Source organism: Thamnophis sirtalis, unplaced genomic scaffold, assembly GCF_051295495.1.
Source record: "Thamnophis sirtalis isolate CommonGarterSnake01/CBP01778 unplaced genomic scaffold, rThaSir2_p1.2 scaffold_2, whole genome shotgun sequence".
NCBI lineage: Eukaryota > Metazoa > Chordata > Lepidosauria > Squamata > Natricidae > Thamnophis > Thamnophis sirtalis.
In genome coordinates this window covers 118,409,292-118,430,159 of record NW_028261382.1, presented here as the reverse complement: position 1 = coordinate 118,430,159, position 20,868 = coordinate 118,409,292, and the positions used below count along the sequence as shown (strand labels likewise).

Here is a 20,868-nt window from a genome sequence, read left to right as displayed (position 1 = left end):
TATAGCATTGTTATGGAAATATAACATAACATCAGGCTGACAACAGATACACTACATATTGGTAGTAAAAAAAAGTGCATGTGTGATTCTATTTATTGCTTCTGTGTGAAGTCATTTTATCCAACCAATGTCAGAGAGCACCAACAGAGAAATGATGCACTATGCTACATAGCAATCATCTTTGGACAACTAAGTTTAGTAAACTACACATTAATATTGTTTTGCCTAAGGCTCATATAGAGAATATTGTCTCTCAAGGTTAAGTATTTTTCAGTCCAAACAGTGGAAGACATTTAAACTGTTTCCAAAACCAAAAGAAGTTAATTTGAAAAACAATTACTTTCAAAATGTAGTGTATTAAACAGAAATGAAAAATAACCTCTGAAAATTGTAGTGACAAATGTTTTTTTGTCCCCTATCCATCTTGCTGTGTCGTTTTGGAGGAAAATGGTCAGTTTTAAGCAGACATGTATTCAAGAATACATGTAATGTATCCTTGGTCCTCCTCTAATGTATTCTTTTTCATCCTGCTCATTTAATATATATTTTGCAGGTATTGTGAGAAAAAAGATTACAAAGTAGCAAGATTCCACAGTTCATGAATGGATAGCTATGAGCATCCATAGGACTCTATTTCTTTTTTCAAAATGTTTAAAGTCATATTGTGTTCTTGCAGAAGAAGACTGTCCCTTTTGTTATGTGAGTGCAATGTCATCATGCAACAGACAAAAGGGGAAGCAAGTGTGCATTGTTATGCTATAATGCTGATTTTGTCAGTCTATTTCCTAGTTCCCTTCCATGTGGATGCTTCTGCAGGTAGCTCAGCCAAAATAATATTATGTGCTAAAAAGAGTAAATAAAAATAAGTTGTGTATACATTGTGACCCGATAATAAATGGGTCTTTGAAAAGCCACATTGATGTGATTTGAGCTTCTCTGGAATTTAACTATATTCCTGTACTGGTAAAATACAATATTTTACAAAGATGTGGGAAGGGAGGGAGAGAGAGAGAGACAGAGACAGAGAGATAAAGAGGCCTATCATCTAAGAATAAATTATTAAGTCTTCTTGTCTGAAACATTTAGAATGGAATGCACTTCATATTAAACAGCAACTCATTAAAATGACATGGCATGAGGACTCATTTTTGCATCACTTATGGAGAAAACAGTAGGGGAGGAATATTAAACCAACGAAACATACGGTTTCTTACAGGATGGTAAGAAATGTAGGGGGGGGGCAGAGTGACTATTTTTGTCTACTTGTGAGAATTAACTATATTTACTACTGTCAGTAAACCTAACCATAAAACTGGAATATGACTCCAGGAAAAAAGAAAAACACCATCAAATAATTTGTAACAAGTTTTTTCTATTCAAGGGTTTTGATTTTGTTTTCCATTTCAAAACCCAAAGTGTCCAATTTTATAGTTTCTGGCACCCCTATTTTTCTACCAAATGTATGCCAAATGTCATATGTTTAAAATCAATCAATTTACTAAATTCATATTGTGAAGTTTTGAGGACTTGTTTCCCTTTGAAAAAAGTTCAGCTAATATGCCTTTGAAGGCTGCTTCTCAAAGCAATCTAGTCCCTTTATAATATATTTGATTTTGAGCACAACTCAGTCTTCTCCTTCATACCCAGATTATGGCAGAACACTAGATAAATTTCTTTTAGCAAGAAAAGGTTGAGAAGAGGCCTTCTCCAGTGGCATTGATTTAAGGATGTTTCAGATGGTCTACTCTTCTGACCTCCCCCCCTCTGACCTGCAAATCACACAGACACAGGCTTGGCTGTTTGCCACTCTTTAATCACGGCTTTATCAACTCCTTTGGCTGAATGACTCCTCCCCACTTCTTTACTTATATACTATCTTGGGAGGGGCCAAGCCACAAACACCTGGGCTTCATTATCATCTCTGAGTCTGCCTCCGCAGCTGCTGCTTCCATTTCTCTGCCCTTCTTTGTCTGGCGTCAGGAACAAACTGCCTTGACTCCTCCCCACTGCTCCATGCCTCAGGCGCCTACTGGTGGCCAACCAACCTCTCTGGTCCCTGCTCTGAGTCTGAACCCTGCCCAGGGTCCTCCACATCTTCCCTGGCAGACTTATATGGTTCCTCGCTATCCAAGTCCATCAGCAGCTCAACCGGATCCTGCTGGGCCACAACAAACTACTGTTCTTCGCAATCTACATGGTCATCGCGCTAGCCTAGAAACCAGAAGTCTGTGAAATCTAGTACTGCCTTAAGCCTGCATTAAATTCTACTTTCACCTTAGGCATGAAGGCTGGCTTGGTGACCTTGGGCCAGTCAACCCAAGCTCAACTCTCAGCTCAATGGACCTCTCAAGGCTGTTGTTGTGGAGAAAATAGGAGGAAGAGAGAACATTAGGTATGCTCACTACCTTAAGTTATTTATAAAAATAATATAGGTAGGATAAAAATATATTTTAAAGAGAGACCAATAGAAGAGTTTTTACATATCTGGCCACGTTTTCTTAAATTTCCATTTAATGATATCCAATTACTTGTATTTTGTTTTTTAAAAAGTTTCATTTTTTATATTGTACTAGCCGATAACCTGGCCTTGCCCAGGTATTTATTTATAGGGGGGAAATGTCTGGACCAAAAGTAATTTATAATGTTGGATTTTCCCACATTACCAGAGGGATTACCAGTGGAGTACTGTGAAGCCGTTACCATGGCAATTCCACTGTACTGTACAGTAGAAGCCATTTTATGGCAGTACAGTAGAAGCCATTTTAAGGCACAACAGGTTGTATCTTAGCAGAACACACTCCCAACAGATTTTAGGGGTCTCTTATCCCCACAATATTTGTTTCCAGAGAGTAAGTCATTTGTGTACCAAGTTTGGTTGAAATTGCTCAAGGCATTTCAGAGTTATGTTGGAACATACACATGCATACACATAGCCATTTTTATATAAATAAATTCTTATCAGAATATATATTTTATATGTATTATGTGTATTATGTGGAGATAATAAAGTTATAAAAAGAGGGAAGAAAGGAAAATCAAGCCTTAGTTTATTAGAGAGAAAGTACTCCACATCATCTCATCTTCTGAATCACAAAATGTAGATGAAAAAAGTATAATGTGAACTAATACATACCTTATTCATACAAAGTTGGAAACTTTACATGAAACAAATAATATGAAATGGTCTTTTTGATTAGGTAACAAGAAAATCATTATAACAAATTTCAGTATTTAAGACTACACAGTTAATTTTTTTTAAAAAAAAATCTGATTCATCATATTACTGATCTTTTTTCAGTAATAATATATGCCCTGTTCTGAAAAAAAAAACCTGCTACATTTTCATTGATTAAAATAACTCGGTATGTTTAATTGGCATATTTGCCTGCAATTCTGCATGGCAACTATAAGTGCATTAAAAAATCATTATTCCTGAGGTGGTATGCAACAACTAACTTTTTTATATAAATAATGATTTATTAGTTATGTTTTTACAACAGGAGATATTGTTGTTTTCTTTGGGAGGATGCCAGGGTGGACTGCTGCGGGTTTGCATCTATTCAGGAGAATCGCTAGCTAAGAATCTGCTCAGTTCAGAGAACCTACAAATTCCACCCTTGGCTGGCCCCGTTCATCCTGCCCCACCCCTCCAACCCCGCTCCTCCCAGGAGTCCCCACGTGGCCTGTTTGGGATGCCAGGTAAGTGCTCAAGAGGATAAAAATGGACCTCCCAGAAGTTCCAGAAGGCCAGAAATGGGCCTGTTTCTGGCCTCCAGAGGGCCTCTGGAGCCCAGAGGAGGCTGTTTTCACCATCCCAGAGGCTCAAGAAAAGCCTCCGGAACCCAGGGTGGGCAAAAATACCCACTCCCCTGCCATTGTGCAGGAGGCTAACTAGGCCATAGCCACTATGGCCATGCCCACCCAGCGACTGGACAGAGTTTAGCAACTATTGCTAAAAATTTTGAAGCCCACCCCTGGAAGGATGTGCATTTTCTTACATATCCTATGTAAGAAAATAATAATTTCAATGAAAGTCCAATCTACAATGTCCCTTCTATTATTTAAACAAAAGAATTTGGTGATCTTTTTTTGAAGTCTAAGTAATGCCGGAATAAAACATAACTATCTTAATTAAACCAGACTTGAAGTGTTGTGATTAAAGCATAATTCTAGCACTGAGAGCAATAATTACTCAACCTATAACAATTCATGTTTCCAAGTAATGTAATAATTTGTCAGGGATGTGTCTGGTGAATTGACAGGGATAGTGGTGAAAATATCTACAAAGATGGAAAATAGATTCTATTCTTCTTCTCTATCTCAGGCTATTAATGGATCATGGAGATATCTCAAAAGTTCAAAAGTTCAAGAGAAGGCTTTGTACAAAGAGGAATTAGATTTCTCTCCAACTTTCTAGGTGGCAAGGTGGCGCAGTGGTTAGAGTGCAGCACTGCAGGCTACTTCAGCTGACTGCAGTTCTGCAGTTCGGCTGTTCAAATCTCACCGTCTCAAGGTTGACTCAGCCTTCCATCCTTCCGAGGTGGGTAAAATGAGGACCCGGATTGTTGGGGGCAATATGCTGACTCTGTAAACCACTTAGAGAGGGCTGAAAGCCCTATGAAGCGGTATATAAGTCTAACTGCTATTGCTATTGCTATTCTAAGTTGTCATTGACCGATATAAGAAGGCACAGTTGTTAGGTAAACAGATGTCAAAGTAACTGGGGGAAAAACTGGGATTGGGAATAAAATGAAAGGAACTGGATAAATTTTACAATTTATCGACAAAAAAATAGGCAAACCAATATAGAAAGATATATCCTCTATTCTGGAGAGTGAATAATAGTTAAACTTTTTGAATTCAATGCAAGCTATAGTTCATCAAATTAAAATGAGTATGTACTTCTGACTTATGAAATTTGAAAGAATATTCCAAAATAGCAATATATCATAGATCCACCCAACCGACAACAATGCAAACAGAAACTTTGGGTGTTTTTTTTTTCTTTAAAAAATTGTCATTTTATTTAGTCCAATGTGTCTGAGCAGTAAATATAATATGGAACTGTTCTTGGGCACTTCTCCAATATCAGAGGTATATGAATGGAGAATTGAGCAGCCATGCTAAAAAGATTTTATGGATATTTGAGGCTTATGCTAAAGCCCTTAAGAAACCTTGAAAAAGATTTTTTTTTTCATTATTATGTTGCAGGGGGAACAGGCGTACAAAGCAGAATTGGGAAGAAAGTGATCTGATTCCTTTGGGTGTAGAAAATAATTGGGAAAATAAGAGATGACTATTAAATATAACATTATTCACACATGTTTTGGTTTAGAAATAAGGGGACTAAAAATTGCACATAACTCTTGGTTTTTTTATGAGTGCACATTTGGTCCTTCATCATAAATAAATACAAAAAGAAAGTAACTAAAAGGCAATAATGAAAACTTATAGCATAAACTGGACTAACAACAACAACAGACAGATAGACAGACAGACATCTGCTCACAACACCCCGACATCACTATTGTGGAAAAGAAAAAAGTCTGGTTCATTGATATTGCAATACCAGGTCATGCACAAATTGAAAAGAAACAACTAGGAAAATATAATGAAATACTGTAATCTGCAAATTGAAGTTGAGTGATGGTGGAGGAAGAAATTAATGGTTGTATCAAAAGTAATAGGATGCCTTGGAGCAATACCCAAAGGGTTGCCTACATACATACAAGTTATAAACTTATCAGACTTGAATATTCTAACTTTGCCAAAAAAAAAAAAAAAATCTTACCCAACGCTACCTTTATATACAGACATTACTTTAACAACTCTTAGATCTTTGGTTAGGAATTGAACTGTTAAAAATTTTCAACTCCCAGACTGTGAATCAAGTTGAAGACTTTATTATTATTAATCATCACACAACAACCAGATGTTCACACTGGGTTTGGCAATAGTTCACTGTAACATTTGCAAGTAATACCATTTGTCTGCAAACAAAACCTGGTTGGACTTCTAAATAGACAAAATGATAGAAAATGAAGATGCTGAATTGCCCTGGGACTTTAGAATTCTAACAGACAAATACTACCATAAGACCCGAGATTTAACAATTGTCAATAAGATATAAGGGAAAAAAACTGGAGAATGGATATGGCAGTACTGGAAGATAACAGAATAGAATAGAAAATATTGGAGAAAAGCCCAGAATACAAACACTTGCAAATAAAAATAAAACAACTGGCAAAAGAAAACAAAGATAGTACCAATGATAATATGCACTTTGGGAGCAATTCCCAAAGTAAACCTGGACCACCATTTGAACACCATTGGCATTGACAAAATCACATTCAATCAATTGCAAAAGGCAGCTTTATTTGGAGCAATTTACATCCCATGGCAATACCTTTAATATTACAAAGGAACATCTGCCTATACTGGGTCCTTGGGAAGGATCAGATAGGTAGATAAAAATACCAAATCCAACCTTAATCTCAGGCTGGCTGGCTGACCAAACATATAATAATGGTCATGCATCTCTATTTTTACACAAATTTCACCACACAGATAATTGAGAGGCATTCTGCAAGAGCCTTTTTTTTCTTTAGCAAGGAATTGCACCTTTCTCATTGTTGCACTGAAAGTCAGGAATGCTCTCCCCATAAATCTTTGTCATCTACTGCTAGGAGCATATTTGTTAGTTTCCTCGCTCAAATTTATGCTCTAGTCTACTTCTTCGTGGTATTCAGTGTAACTTCCAACAATAAAATTGCAGAGTAAATGTAGAGTTTCAAGGCCTTAAAAGAACCATAAAGCCTTAAAATATGTTTATTACAATTCTAACCCTGTTTGAAACCCAATTTACATGCCAATGAAAAGTGGTTTCCATTTTCAATATATTTAATTTATACCTTTTAGTGAATGGTTCTTTCCATCTGCGGGCATTTAAAGATTGGACAGCTTTATTTGCTGGTGTTTTATTGTGTCTTTAATTTATCCATTTTTTCATAGTGCTTATTGGTATCTTGAGTATTTTTCTAACGTATAAGGTTTAAACTCAATTTATCTTGAAAATAAGTTGATGTTTTAGCCCTAAAAAGTAAATCAGATTAAGAACCAACTCTACAGGAAGACTCAGATTATACTTTATTGAGATATGCTGCATTAACAAAATCTTGCAATTCTCCCTATTATACCCCAAAAAGTCAGAAAAATCCAGCCTTACTAATATCAATTCCTTTCCAAGATTTAAGACTGCTTTGCCCTTTTGATTGGATAACAATTTCTGAATATTTACTTTAAAGCTATTTATATTACTTTCTACATGATGAGTCAGATTATAGATATATTTAATTGGTGTATCTTTTAATAGGCAGGAATTAATAAACAGTATGGGGGTTAGACGTGCATTTAAATTTAGAAATCAATGTGGCACATATCTGATAAAAATTCTATCTTAGTAATAAATTCATTTCTGAAAAGTGTATATTTGTAAGCGTCTGGTCCAAAGTACAAAAGAAGCAACAACAAAACAGACAAAACTCAAATCACATTGTCACAACGCATATGACTTTGAGTCTCATCCTCAGGTTGGATGGAAATACAGAATGATTTTTACATTGCAAGTTCATCATTTAATACTCCTTTCCCAATACGGACAGTTATGAGAATGTTTATGAAGCCACAAATCTATGGAATATAAGCATATATTAATGTTAATGACAATTAATTTGATGCAATTAATACAATTTGAACCATTTTCATTTTAAGGGAATAAGAGTGCACTTTTAGTGTGTGTGTGTGTGTGTGTGTGTGTGTGTGTGTGTGTGTGTGTGTGTGTGTGTGTATGCTGGTCTTGTTGTATTCGGGTCTTTTCCCATGTAAGATTGAGATTGTCTTGGCAATGTTTCAGCAAGGTCCACTCGCCATCTTAAGGCTGGTGTTTTCTTTTGTGTCATGTAGAAAGGCTTGGGGCCAACCTCACTTTGGGAGACAAGATGTTCCAGAGATGATCTTTGGACCATCCAGAATTGGGGTCAAAAGAGTTGCCTCAAATTGTCAGATGGGCAGTAAATAAAATTAGTAATGAAGAAATAAATAACATGATCAACCTCAAATCAGACTTGGTCTCAAAGGATGATAGCAATAACATTTAGACTTATATACCATTTCACAGTGCTTTACAGCCATCTCTAAGTGGTTTACAGAGCAGCATATTGTCCCCAACCATTTGGGTGCTCATTTACCCACCTAGGAAGGATGGAAAGCTGAATCAACCTTGAGCCTGGTGAGATTCGATCTGCGAAATTGCAATCATCTGGCAGTCAGCAGAAGTAGCCTGCAGTACTGCACTCTAACCACTGTGCCATCGTGGCTCATGATCCAACTCAAGGTCACAGGTTTGTCATGCATTCTACAAACCCCAAAATATATTCTACTCAGTTCAAATCCATATATTACTCCTAATATTCCTTCAGTTTATCATTCTACTTACAGATAAATTGTGTCAGTCTCCCATGTAAATCAGATAGGAAACAAAATGAACTGCATTAAATCTACTTTATTGTAAAGCTATATTAACAGAATCTTGCAATCCAGAAAGTACAAAACTTTCTGCCACAATTTTTAACTGCTGGATCTTAACATTGATTTCCATTTTTTTTTCTCTGACCATTAAGCAGGACAAGAAACAATGAATGGAAACTAATCAAGGAGAGAAGCAACCTGGAATTAAGGAGAGACTTCCTAAGGATGAGATCAATTAAGTAGTGGAACAGTTTGCCATCAGAAGTTGTGGGTGCTTCATCATTATAGGCTTTGAAGAAAAGACTGGACAGCCACTTGTCTAATAGCTTGAGCAGGGAGTCTAAAAGACCTCAAAGGTCCCTTCAAGCTCTATTTTGATTGGAAACTTCTCCAATTATTTCTTAGACAGTTCTTCCTCTCATTCCCCAAGATCACGCCTACATTCCACCACATCTAAGATGTTTTTTTTTTCTCCTTAGATGTGAAATAGGGCTGTACAACTCATAGACTGCAGGGGTACATTCCCCAAACCCATTTTGTTTTCTTTAATATCTTAGCTCTTTCAAGGAGCTATCACCCAAATGTGAATGGATATTGGTGATATGGGTTCTTTCCAAATTTCAATGGGAAAGAAAAAAAAGAGGTTTGTTGAAGTTGCATTTTTTTTAAATTAAAAAAACCCTTGGAACAATATCCCAGTTTTATTGCATCTGGAGAAAAATATCACTTGCCACTGCCATAGTTATGAATTCTGCAGCCTTTCACGTCCCACAAAAGCACAAACACACACATACAGACAATGATGGCTAATTACCCCTATTGCCTTGCCACTGTGTTCACCCATATTTAAATAATATGCCATTTAGATCACAGTTGTGAGTATATATATATATATATATATATATATATATATATATATATATATATATATATATATATATATATATATATATATATATATATATATATATATATATATATATATATATATATATATTACATACTGGTGAAATTGGAAGTTACAAGTTGTTCATGATTTTGTCAATAATGTAATGTAGTCAATAAAGAATTGATTTTCCATGATTCAGCCATGTCATGACACCACAAGAAAGAAATGGGTTTGTGAGAAAGGAGATCAAGGAAAATTAGGATAAAGACTAGAAATAGCACAACCAACATAATCAGAAGCACAATTTTAAAAAGCAACAACTTAGACCTTCAGATAAATGAAAAAAAATATCCCCCATTTATTCCTGTTGCAATAATAGCAGAACTTGAAAAGAGTTGGACCAATTTTAAAATGCTTCACAGACATAATTTACCGAGGTAGCCTATCTTTTTAAAAAATGATTGCTTCCTTTCCATTAGCATCTAGTATTGAAGCCATATAATGATTTCTGATATTAAAAGTATATTAAAAATGTATAAATATATGTCAGTAGAAGCAAATCAGTCAATCTATTAGCAGTAAGACCAGATCAATAAGAAAGAAATAGACTATTTTGCTTGCCATCCTATCTTTGAGCTAACCTATGGTACCATAAACAAATTTGTACATAGGGGAAACAATTAATCCATTTTATTTATTTCATAAAATTGTACCACAATTTCAGAAGTAACATTAAGTCTCCGTTTATTGAAACAAGTTAGAGGCAAATTCAATCCTGCAGCAAAACTGTGTAACATATTTGACCAATGCTTTATTATAATTGATATATTTCTTACCTTGCACATTGATGCATTTGGGTAAGTCAAACTATAAGCTAGAAAACTGCAAACTAACAAATGCCTTCCATAGTACAGTAATTGACATGCTCTATGTCAGTAGTAGTCAACCTGGTCCCTACCGCCCACTAGTGGGCGTTCCAGCTTTCATGGTGGGCGGTAGGGGTTTGCTGTAACTCTGCTTTATACATTTTATAAAGTAAAGTTGCTTCCCTACTTTATAAATCACCATTACTGTGGAACTGGTGGGGGGTTAGAGAATTTTACTACTAACAGAGATACCAAAGTGGGCGGTAGGTTTAAAAAGGTTGACTACCTCTGCTCTATGATTTCAAACTATCCTTATTGGTTGACCAATCTTATATTCCAATATTAAACTTAAGTCACAAAGATGCAAACAGTATTCCCATTTTTTCTTTTTAATACATGGAATTGTACCTATTTTCATTTCACAATTATGAGAATATAAAGGTGTTCTTCTTAGACATGATGTCTCCCAGCACAATTACCTAGTCATAAAACAGCTATTTTGAACTGTCTGGCAAAGAGGCCTGCATTTTCCATTACATTCTAATTGGATCTATTTTTATTTTACTAGTGATTGTAAGCTGTTCATTTTTTAAATGCCACCCTATTTATTTTAATTGTTACTGCAGTTTGAGTTTCCATTAAGAGCAACTATTAAAATTTCTGTAATGAATAAGTAATAAGTTGAAACAAATATATTTTACATTAATTTACTTAGCTACAAGCTAAATAAGATATAATTAGTTCCTGTTTTCAATTAGGGCATCTTACAGCTTTAAATAACATGTTACAATATTGTACAAATACACACACACATACACACTTGTGTGTGCACACATGTTTATGTAATGTGTGCGTGCACACACATATGTATGTCTGTGTAATCTTTGATCACATTGAACCTTTTTTTTTTGTTCAGATTTCAGTATTTTACCAAAGTTATTTCATATGCTAAATTTGGATTGCATGATGCAAAAAAAATAATTAGAATAAAGAACATTACTGTTTTGAACAACTTTTTCATTTTAAAACCTCTCATTGATTACCTGTCCTTTGCTTACTTCAGTATGCAATGATTAATGCTATTGTTGTAAACTTCCACAGGACAATTTGTTACTTTTGAATTATTGTTACTATTAAAGGTAAAAACTAAAGGTTCCCCGGCACATATGCGCTAGTTGTTCCTGACTCTAGGGGCAGTGCTCATCTCTCTTTCAAAGCTAAAGAGCCAGCGCTGTCCAAAAACGTCTCCATGGTCATGTGGCCAGCATGACTAAGTTACATGGAATGCTGTTACCTTCCCACCAAAGGTATTGCTATTCCTATTTTTTCGACTTGCATTTTTCTGTGCTTTCGAACTGCTAGTTTGGCAGAAGCTGGGACAAGTAACGGGAGCTCACTCCGTTACGCGGCACTGGGGATTCGAACTGCCGAACTGCCGACCTTTCTGATCAAGAAGCTCAGTATCTTAGCCACTGAGCAACCACGTCCCTTGATTATTACTATTATGTATTATATAACAACAACAACAACAATAATAAAATTATTCTGCTGATGCTTATACCTAACTGTACCATGTTATGTGGGAGGAGGCCATTATTTAATGAAAATGGGAGTGAGAATCACTTGAAAAATGAACCATGCAGAAAGTGAATTGATTCTCATGGTTGGAAAGAAAAATAAAGGAAACAGGTAATAGACGCCATACAAATAGAAGTGTTTCAGTTGCTCTTGAACTACGAGATGGGCCATATAATTTATATGTCTATATTTCCTATTCATGACCAGAATGCATATTAATCTGCATTTGGCTATCTCAGCCTTCAATCCTTCTGAGGTCACTAAAATGAGGAATAGGTTTGTTGGGGACAGTATGCAAATGACATTTACATAGTAAACTGCTGTACAGGTGGTCCTTGACTTACAATAGTTCATTTAGTAACCATTCAATGGGACTGAAAATATGATTTATGGTGATTTTTTTTCATAGTTATGACCTTTGCCGCATCCCCGTGATCAAAATGCAGATGCTTGGTTCAAAGTTATGACCTTTGTTGTGTCCCAGGGTCATGTGAAGCCTTTTTTCAAACTTCTGACAAGCAAAGTCAATGGCGAAGCCAGATTCACTTAAGAACCAGATTATTAACTTATTTGTTGCATTGATTCACTTAACAATTGTGTCAAGAAAAGTTGTAAAATGGGGCAAAACTCACTTAACAAAGGTTTCACTTAACAACTGAAATTTGGGGCTCAATTGTGGACATAAGGCGAGGACTACCTGTAAAGCACTTATGGGGCGGAGTATAAGTCTAAATGTTGTTGCTAAATGCTATTAATCTTAGTTTGCTCAAGGCACAAGAATGCCACGCTTTCTGAATTCTGGGGCTAAACATGGTGAATCAGTCATTTCTAAGAAAAAAGCCTTGCATATCCTACACAAATTGTAACAGTGATGTTCTCTCCACCCATTTACTTCCCAACTGACCCTCTCCTGCCCTCTCATTAACGGAATCAGGAAATATATATATGTAAATATATAAATCTATAGTGTCAGTCGGCACCCCCTATTGCTGATGACTAAATGGACACAAGTAAAAGAACGTCCAATACCTCTATGTGTAACAACTGCAAGCGATTTAGTTCTTTCTATCTGCTCAGCATTTCTTGGCCGTCTTCTTGTAATTTGCGCATTTGCTGATTGAAGGGAGGGCGAGTCCTTGAAAGTGGTGAGCTCCAGATCTGAGTTTCTGAGATTGACGGCTTGCCCTCGCTGCTCTTCGGAAACTCTATGGCTGGTGATAGTAGTAAGACTGGATACAGTAACATCAGCAGATGTGCTAGCAAAGGTATTATCACCACCGGTAGCCGCAATATGTTCCTCTAACTCACCAGTGAAGTCAGTTTGGGTCAAAGTGGAAGAAGAACCTGTGGGATACATAGTAGCACTAGATGCTAACTTTTTTTTCTTTGGAATGGTGTATATATTGTTTTCTTTTTTTTAATTTCTCTTGATCAAGTTAATCAAATAAAATTGCCCTGTCTTTACAACATTTACCATAACTTAGCAACTCTGTGGCTGTCAGTTTAAAATAAAATCTGCCAAACTCGGAGAACATATGTGCAACATATCAACAAACATCATGTACCTACGATCATAGCATTCAAAGGTAAGCCAGGTGGAAAAGGGGTCAAGAATACACAATGCATAACTGAGTAACAATATTAGAAGGTTGGAAATAAGTTGATTTCTTTCTTTCTTTCTTTCTTTCTTTCTTTCTTTCTTTCTTTCTTTCTTTCTTTCTTTCTTTCTTTCTTTCTTTCTTACTGTTCTCCTACGAGACTATCTGAGGATGGCATGTTTTACTAAAAACGTGCAATAGACAGGGAAAAAAGCCATGTGACATGTAGAGACCAGAAATGATTCACCATAGTGGCAGCATTTCAATAATCATTTAAACTATTACACCTGGGATCTCTGCATGGTGCAATGGTTAAAATGCTGGATTAGAAGTGGGGAGAGCTACTACGTCCATCCTCAATTACAAAGCTCTGTAGTTGACTTCAGGCCAGTCTTACTTGCTAAGGTTTCGGCATAGGTTGTGGGGAAAAGTGGAGAAATCAGATAAAGTAAATAAAGAATAAAAATAAAGTCTTTGAATTGAGCTCATACCCTGGTACATCAATATTCACGACAATAAACGTACATGTCCATGACAATAATATAGAAGTAGTTTTATACTAGTATCTCTCAAAAGATGTTTTCTGAGTTACCTACTAAATCCACTGCCTAGTTTTAGTTCTCATGTTGCTTAACTTTTCCAAGAATATATATGGTCAGTAAAGTGGTACCACCTGTCATCAAACATCTACCAGGTAGTACTTTAGCAGAATTGTTCTTACATGCCAAATACGTTATAGTTTTCATTCTGACAAAGGATATCTAAAAAGTAGAGGGGGGGAATCTTCTTGCAATTACATAGAGTTCATAAGGCATAAGAATGTGTCATTGATCTTTTCCCCATCAGTGTGCATGCCTAGAAGTTGTACAAGGGCAATCAGAGGGCTGCTTATACGTGTACAAATTTTAAAGCTTGTATGTGAGAGAAGAGGAAACAGAATCTTAATTGAAATGTTCTTTCCATGAGGGAAAAGCTATTTGCTTGTTTTAAGCTATTGGTTTTAACGGAGTTCACCTCTGCTTCAAACTATTAGGTAGAAAAGTAAAAGGGGGCACTTAAATCAAATAGACATTATGTGTATAATATGTATTTAGACAAGGAATAGATCTAAGAAATACCCAGCCCTTCTTACAATATTTGCACAATGGAAGTATGAAAGGGAATATTAAGCTTCAGAAGCTATCAGCAGGAATCTCTCCTATCAGTATTCTGGCATCACCTTCAGAAGTCATCTTCAACTAAATTAAATTACTATTAACATCACTCGCTTGTGAAAATAGAACTTTAAGAAATGCAGTAGGTTCAGGGGGGGTAAAGGTGAACCCTGAAAAAGAAAATAGAAATCTTTCTGAAAGTTATCTAAGATATTAATCATGTCATACAGATTTTAGTCTGCTAAATATCGAGAAATATTATATGTTATTATTTGAAAGAAGTCTAAGCGCTCTTCTTCTATCACTTTCTTTATCAAAATTATGATAATATTCATACATTTCAGTATTGAAAATGTAGATGGAATATCCATCTATGTGTCCGCCCATTCATCATCTCTCATCTCTTATCTATCAATCTTCTGCTTTAAAACAAGAGTTTCCTTTATTGTATTGTTAGCCAATCTAAATCTACTCTCTATTTTTTTAAAAAAATAAATGTTTGGAGGAGAAAAAAATTCACCTTCTTTTCCAATAAACACAATATGTAGGCATTGGTGACACTAGCCTTGTTAGCTTTCATTCTGTCTTGAAATACTGAATGTGTGGTTGATTCCTACACTTTGATTTTACATTCTTTGTTAAAACAGCCTGTATTTTTGCCTGCCTGATTTGAAACTATAGACAAGCATGACCGAGGGATGTCAAAACTTCAATATACACAAATGGAAAATGGCATTGAGATATTGATCCCCATCTTGGGACTTCATGTCATTGCTGATATTTGGGATAGAGATGAGAAAATAAATACATTTCTATACCCAAAATATAGTAGCATTCCATGAAATCTGATATTCCAAGATTGCTGGTTACTATATTTCTATATTTTCCCTTCCCTTCCCTCCCTTCCCTTCCCTTCCTTTCCCTTCCTTTCCTCCATAAATAACATTTTAGGATGTATTCAGAATTTATAACAAATCACACACAAACTCTTGCAATTTCCTTCATGCTCAAATGGCAAACTCTGATATTTTATCAAAATGCTTACAGAAATGTTTCACATGATATAAATATCCAGCAGGAATCCAATTTCCCTTTAGCCTTATACTTTAGCCTTATTCCAATAACTACCAAGCCTAAAAAGTTCTCTTTCTCTGCTACACTTCAAATAATCTGAATGGAATAAAACAAACTTTTTTTAAAAAAATATTATTAAATTACTATTACTACTACTACTACTACTACTACTACTACTACTACTACTACTACTACTATATTACTATTACTATTTGCTACAGATAAAACAATATACAAAAACTGATCTCCCTGATGATAGTTCAATAATGTAACATTTATAAAGTAATACATCTACTTTAATTTTCCATTGTGTCATAAAATGTAAAAATTAGACTTTTCTCATTAAAAAGATTCAGTTTATTCAAACCATTCTCTAAAAAGATACTTTCAGCTTTGCAGCAAGTACACAACATTCCAAAAAGCTTTAAGTATAGCATTTCATAAACCATAATCAAATATCTCTTTGATCTGCATTTCCCAAGCTGAATGCATTGTCACTATAGCACTGCTAAAATGAGTAGATTGTCAATGATTTGGCAGGCAACAATTATATAGTTGCATTATTCTTGCTCAAAGAGTCCCCCCCCCCCCTGGAACTATGTAATGCTTATTCAGGCTGACAACAGTTTAACAGGAGAAGACCTTTCATTTTAGCTCTTACATGACCTTCTTAATGGTAGATACTTCAGATTGTAAAAGTTCATGGTTTCAATCAGTTCAATCAGTAAACTATATGCATTCAGTTACAATTATCATATGCTGCATGACAACAGAATTTTGGAAAGAGAAGAGAGGAAAGGGAAACACCAGAAATGAGATGCATAACATGATGACAAATTAAAATAGTAATAAAAAGGGTGGTAGAACATTTTTTTTTAAAAAAATCACACACTAATAAAACAAGAGAAGTCACAGTTCCATCAAAACTCTATCATAATGTAATAGAGAAATCTTCCCTTAAGCTCGCAAAATAGAAAGGTAAAATGTTACAGGATTTTACAATATTCACACACTTTCCCTCTCTCTCTCTCTCTCTCTCACACACACACAAACACACACCCTTGGAAGGAAGGGGGAAATTTTAAGAGTCATCCTGCAGATTCTAGCATCTCTTTCATTCACAAAGCAATGCTACCTGAACAATGTCAGAGTGATGTATAATTACGCAAACTACAATTCCAACTGACTATTCCATTCAGAAAACTGGATTCTGATTTAGCAACTGTGCTACTGAAGCCGTTGTAAATGTCACAAAAGCACTTTGCCGTGTTCTAGCCAGAAAAATCAGATTGTTGAAGACCTGCTTTCATGACCTAAGTAGTAAAATTATCCCTTCTGTTTGGCTATGTTCATAAAAATATGTGATGGGCACATGAAAGGTACTATTTTTGTCTATTAAAAATAACATTGATATAAGCTGAGATCAATGTAGAGATATTCTAGACGGTGATTGTCAAAAAGTTATACCATGTATGGTCTCTGGGAAGTCGGGGGGAGGGAAGGGAGGTGGGGATCTAGGGGGAGGGGGGAGGGGGGAAACATAATATGTGTTAAAATTTAAGGTACATGATTGCACTTGTATACTGTGGCTTTTTAATGTTAGTGTTAAAACAGAACAAACTGAATATATTGGAAGGTAATAGAAGTATACCGAAGGGAGGAGCTGAGTGAAAGAAGAAGGAGGGTGGAGAGAGTGAGAGAGAGGAGGAGGAGAAGGAAGGAAGGGAATGGATTAAGAGAGGGAGTGATAGGGTCAGGGTTAGATAGAGGGGGAGGGGAAGTAGGTGTAGAGGGGTATGTGAGAAGGAAGAATGAAAGTTGGAGGGGGTTGAAAGAGGGTGTATGGTGGGTCAAGGTGGTATATTCGGTTTGTATTGTAGGGGACACTTTCTATATAAGTGAGGGTTGTAGTTATTACTTAATGTTATATGCCCTGGTTATGCACAGTAAACATGTGATTGTATAGAATGAAACGGAAATAAAAATATTTTGCAAAAAAAAAAAATAATAACATTGATATTTGAGTGTCCCTTGGTGGAAGGAAGGAAGGAAGGAAGGAAGGAAGGAAGGAAGGAAGGAAGGAAGGAAGGAAGGAAGGAAGGAAGGAAGGAAGGAATATAAAGGATTCTTTCTATTATAAAGAATTAAGGTCTTGCACAGGTTTTAGTCTTATTGTCCACTTTTTGTATCTAGTATGTATTCATAATGTATCAGTTGTGGATGCATTATGCATTAAATCTGAAATAAGAGGAATGTTCCAACAACTTCATGAAAAAGGCCAAAACAGAGGAGGATAGGAAAATATACTCTCTTTTAAAAATGTACTGAAGAACTAAGTACTCTACTGTTAAGTTATGTACATAAAATATAACCCATCATCCAGAGACAAAGCATTAAATATGCAAGTGTGTACATGTTGAGGACTGAGGAAAAATTTACCCGTAAATATTTCAATATATTGAACATGTTTACTTAATACATACAGAGTTGAACATTTTAATGGTTACACAACTGAGAACATGTTCAACCAGAACATGACTGTGAAAATACAAGAAGCTAAGGAACATTCAATGCAACAATTGCAAAGGGATGTTATGCAATACAATAAAGAGGAATATTTAATGAATCAATGAGGATGCAAAAATTTGTGTCCCTGATGAAAAATGAGTCAGGATAAGAATGTGGCTGATCACCAGTGACTTTGAGAGATATTTTGCTACTCCCTACTTAATTTTATCAATTAGTGTTTCCCTCAATTTCTTGAAATAGAACAATATTATACAGGTTGTAAATTAGGATGCAAAAGAAGATGTGAAATTTGAGTATCTAGGGCATGTTTTTATTACTTTGTCTCTTAGATGTTAATTTAAACCATTGAGATTCCATGTCTATGCTATTTGCCTAAATTTACTCTTCATTTAAATAGCTACTGTGGAATTACCAGAGATTTTAGGACCATCACATTGTTCTCTTAGGACCACTGATTCTTACAGTGTGAATGCTGACAGGCATCCTACAACTAGAGCCTTTATCTTTATCATCTTTGCCCTTATCATCCTCATCTTTATATCTATTATCTATCTATTATCTATCTATCATCTATCTATCTATCTATCTATCTATCTATCTATCTATCTATCTATCTATCTATCTATCTATCATCTATCTATTTATCTGTCTATCATCTATCTATCTATATCTATCTATCTATCTATCTATCTATCTATCTATCTATCTATCTATCTATCTATCTATCTATCTATCTATCTATCTATCTATCATTTTTGCATAAGCTTAAAAGAGCATAAATAGCAATTTTACAATAGCTGACACTATCTTCATCACCATTACAGTCTTTGAATTCTCATACAAAGAATAAATGCCAAATCACAATATTTTCATCTTGTCTTTTTACTTTGTGCCTTTCTGCCAATTTGTATCTAGATTCTTCTTCATTTGGAACAAACGGCAAAATTTTAAGAAATTTGTAATATGTTGCCAATTGCTATTTCAGAACATGAAACTCATCACAAAATGTTCTTGTCCTCCATTCCTTTATGCAATTTCTTGCCTTTTTGAAACCACTCTTCACCTAAACTTCTGCTATTCAAGGAACTGAAATAGGTATGAGGATTTATGCATACTTACAGTGCACACCATATTTTCTTCCCATGTTTTTATTGGTAGATGTTCTGCTATCATCATAGTATAAGAATAGTTTTGATTTGGTTGTGTGTGAGAACAACACATAGGGCAAAACTTGCCTGCAGTTGTACTCTGTCAAATATCACAGAGGTTGAAAAAATGGCATAAATGTCAAGCCAGTTTCACATCAGTTCATCATTATTTGCTCCTTCTCCTTTGACATATTATTTTCCTATTTTTTCCCCTATTTCTTGCTGTGTTTTTAAGGGAGAAAATCTTCATTTACTTCATTAACTGTTCATCTTTCTATCCTGTTTATGTATTTTGGAACTTATTATTAATATTTAACATTGACCAATAACTACCTAGGTCAACATCATTTCTGGCATTGATACAAAACCATAGCTAAATGCTGTACGGGGCCTACTTAATATGTGCTTATAGTTCTAAATGCCATTATTCTAATGCATTCCTTATCTCACCGCCTGCTCGCCATGAGGTATATGTAGTTAATGATGCAATACATTTATTTATTTATACTTCATATTTCTTATCCTCCCAACTCTCTCAGAGATAAATATTTACAATACAATACAATAGCAGAGTTGGAAGGGACCTTGGAGGTCTTCTAGTCCAACCCCCTGCCTAGGGAAGAAACCCTATACCATTTCAGACAAATGGTTAAAGACTTCCAGTGTTGGAGTATTCACAACTTCTGGAGGCAAGTTGTTCCACTGATTAATTGTTCTAACTGTCAGGAAATTTCTCCTCAGTTCTAAGTTGCTTCTCTCCTTGATTAGTTTCCACCCATTGCTTCTTGTTCTACCCTCAGGGGCCTTGGAGAATAGTTTGATTCCCTGTTCTTTGTGGCATCCCCTGAGATATTGGAACACTGCTATCATGTCTCCCCTAGTCCTTCTTTCTATTAAACTAGACATACCCAGTTCCCACTTCTATTCCTTTCTCTTCCACATTTCTTACATTCAATATAGAGAAGACTAATTGGTAATATTAATTGGTCATATAACAAAGCAACACTTTATGCTACATTTTATGCTACACTTTATGCTACATTTTATGTTGATGATATTTATAATTCCTTCTCAATATACATACTTAATTTTAATGTTAACATATATCTTCCTTCTTTTTTTAAAAAAAGAGGGGGGGGAAAGTATACATATGTAGTAATATATAGAAGCTGAAATACACCAAGTAAATGAGATGAAGAGTGTGAAATAGAGAGGTAAGGGAAGAAGAGAGGGATAGGCGAGAGGGTGGGAGGGTGGAAGAGGAGGAGAGAAAGAAGGCGTGTAAAGGGGAGAGAGGAGAAGAGAGAGGAAGGGAAGTAAAGAAGAGAAGGATGACAGAGGGAAGAAAGGAGGGAGGGAGGAGAGAGGGAGAAGAAAGTGATGGATAAGGTACAAATATTGTGTATGAAGAACAGAAGAGCCAATAATTGCTTTCAGGAGTTGATGGCAAGATGAATTGATGTAAACATTTAATAATACAATATGATGTTAGCTATGGAGTAGTAT

General features: G+C 35.4%; 1 protein-coding gene across 1 annotated transcript in view; it reads right to left on the bottom strand.

Moving 5' to 3' along the window:
- Nucleotides 1–20,868, bottom strand: part of CSMD3 (CUB and Sushi multiple domains 3) — a 669,496-nt gene that overhangs the window by 365,746 nt on the left and 282,882 nt on the right. Inside the window, exon 7 of the mRNA XM_087706764.1 lies at nucleotides 12,889–13,203. Coding sequence (XP_087562890.1) covers nucleotides 12,889–13,203 — 315 coding nt within the window. The remainder of the gene's footprint in view (nucleotides 1–12,888; nucleotides 13,204–20,868) is intronic.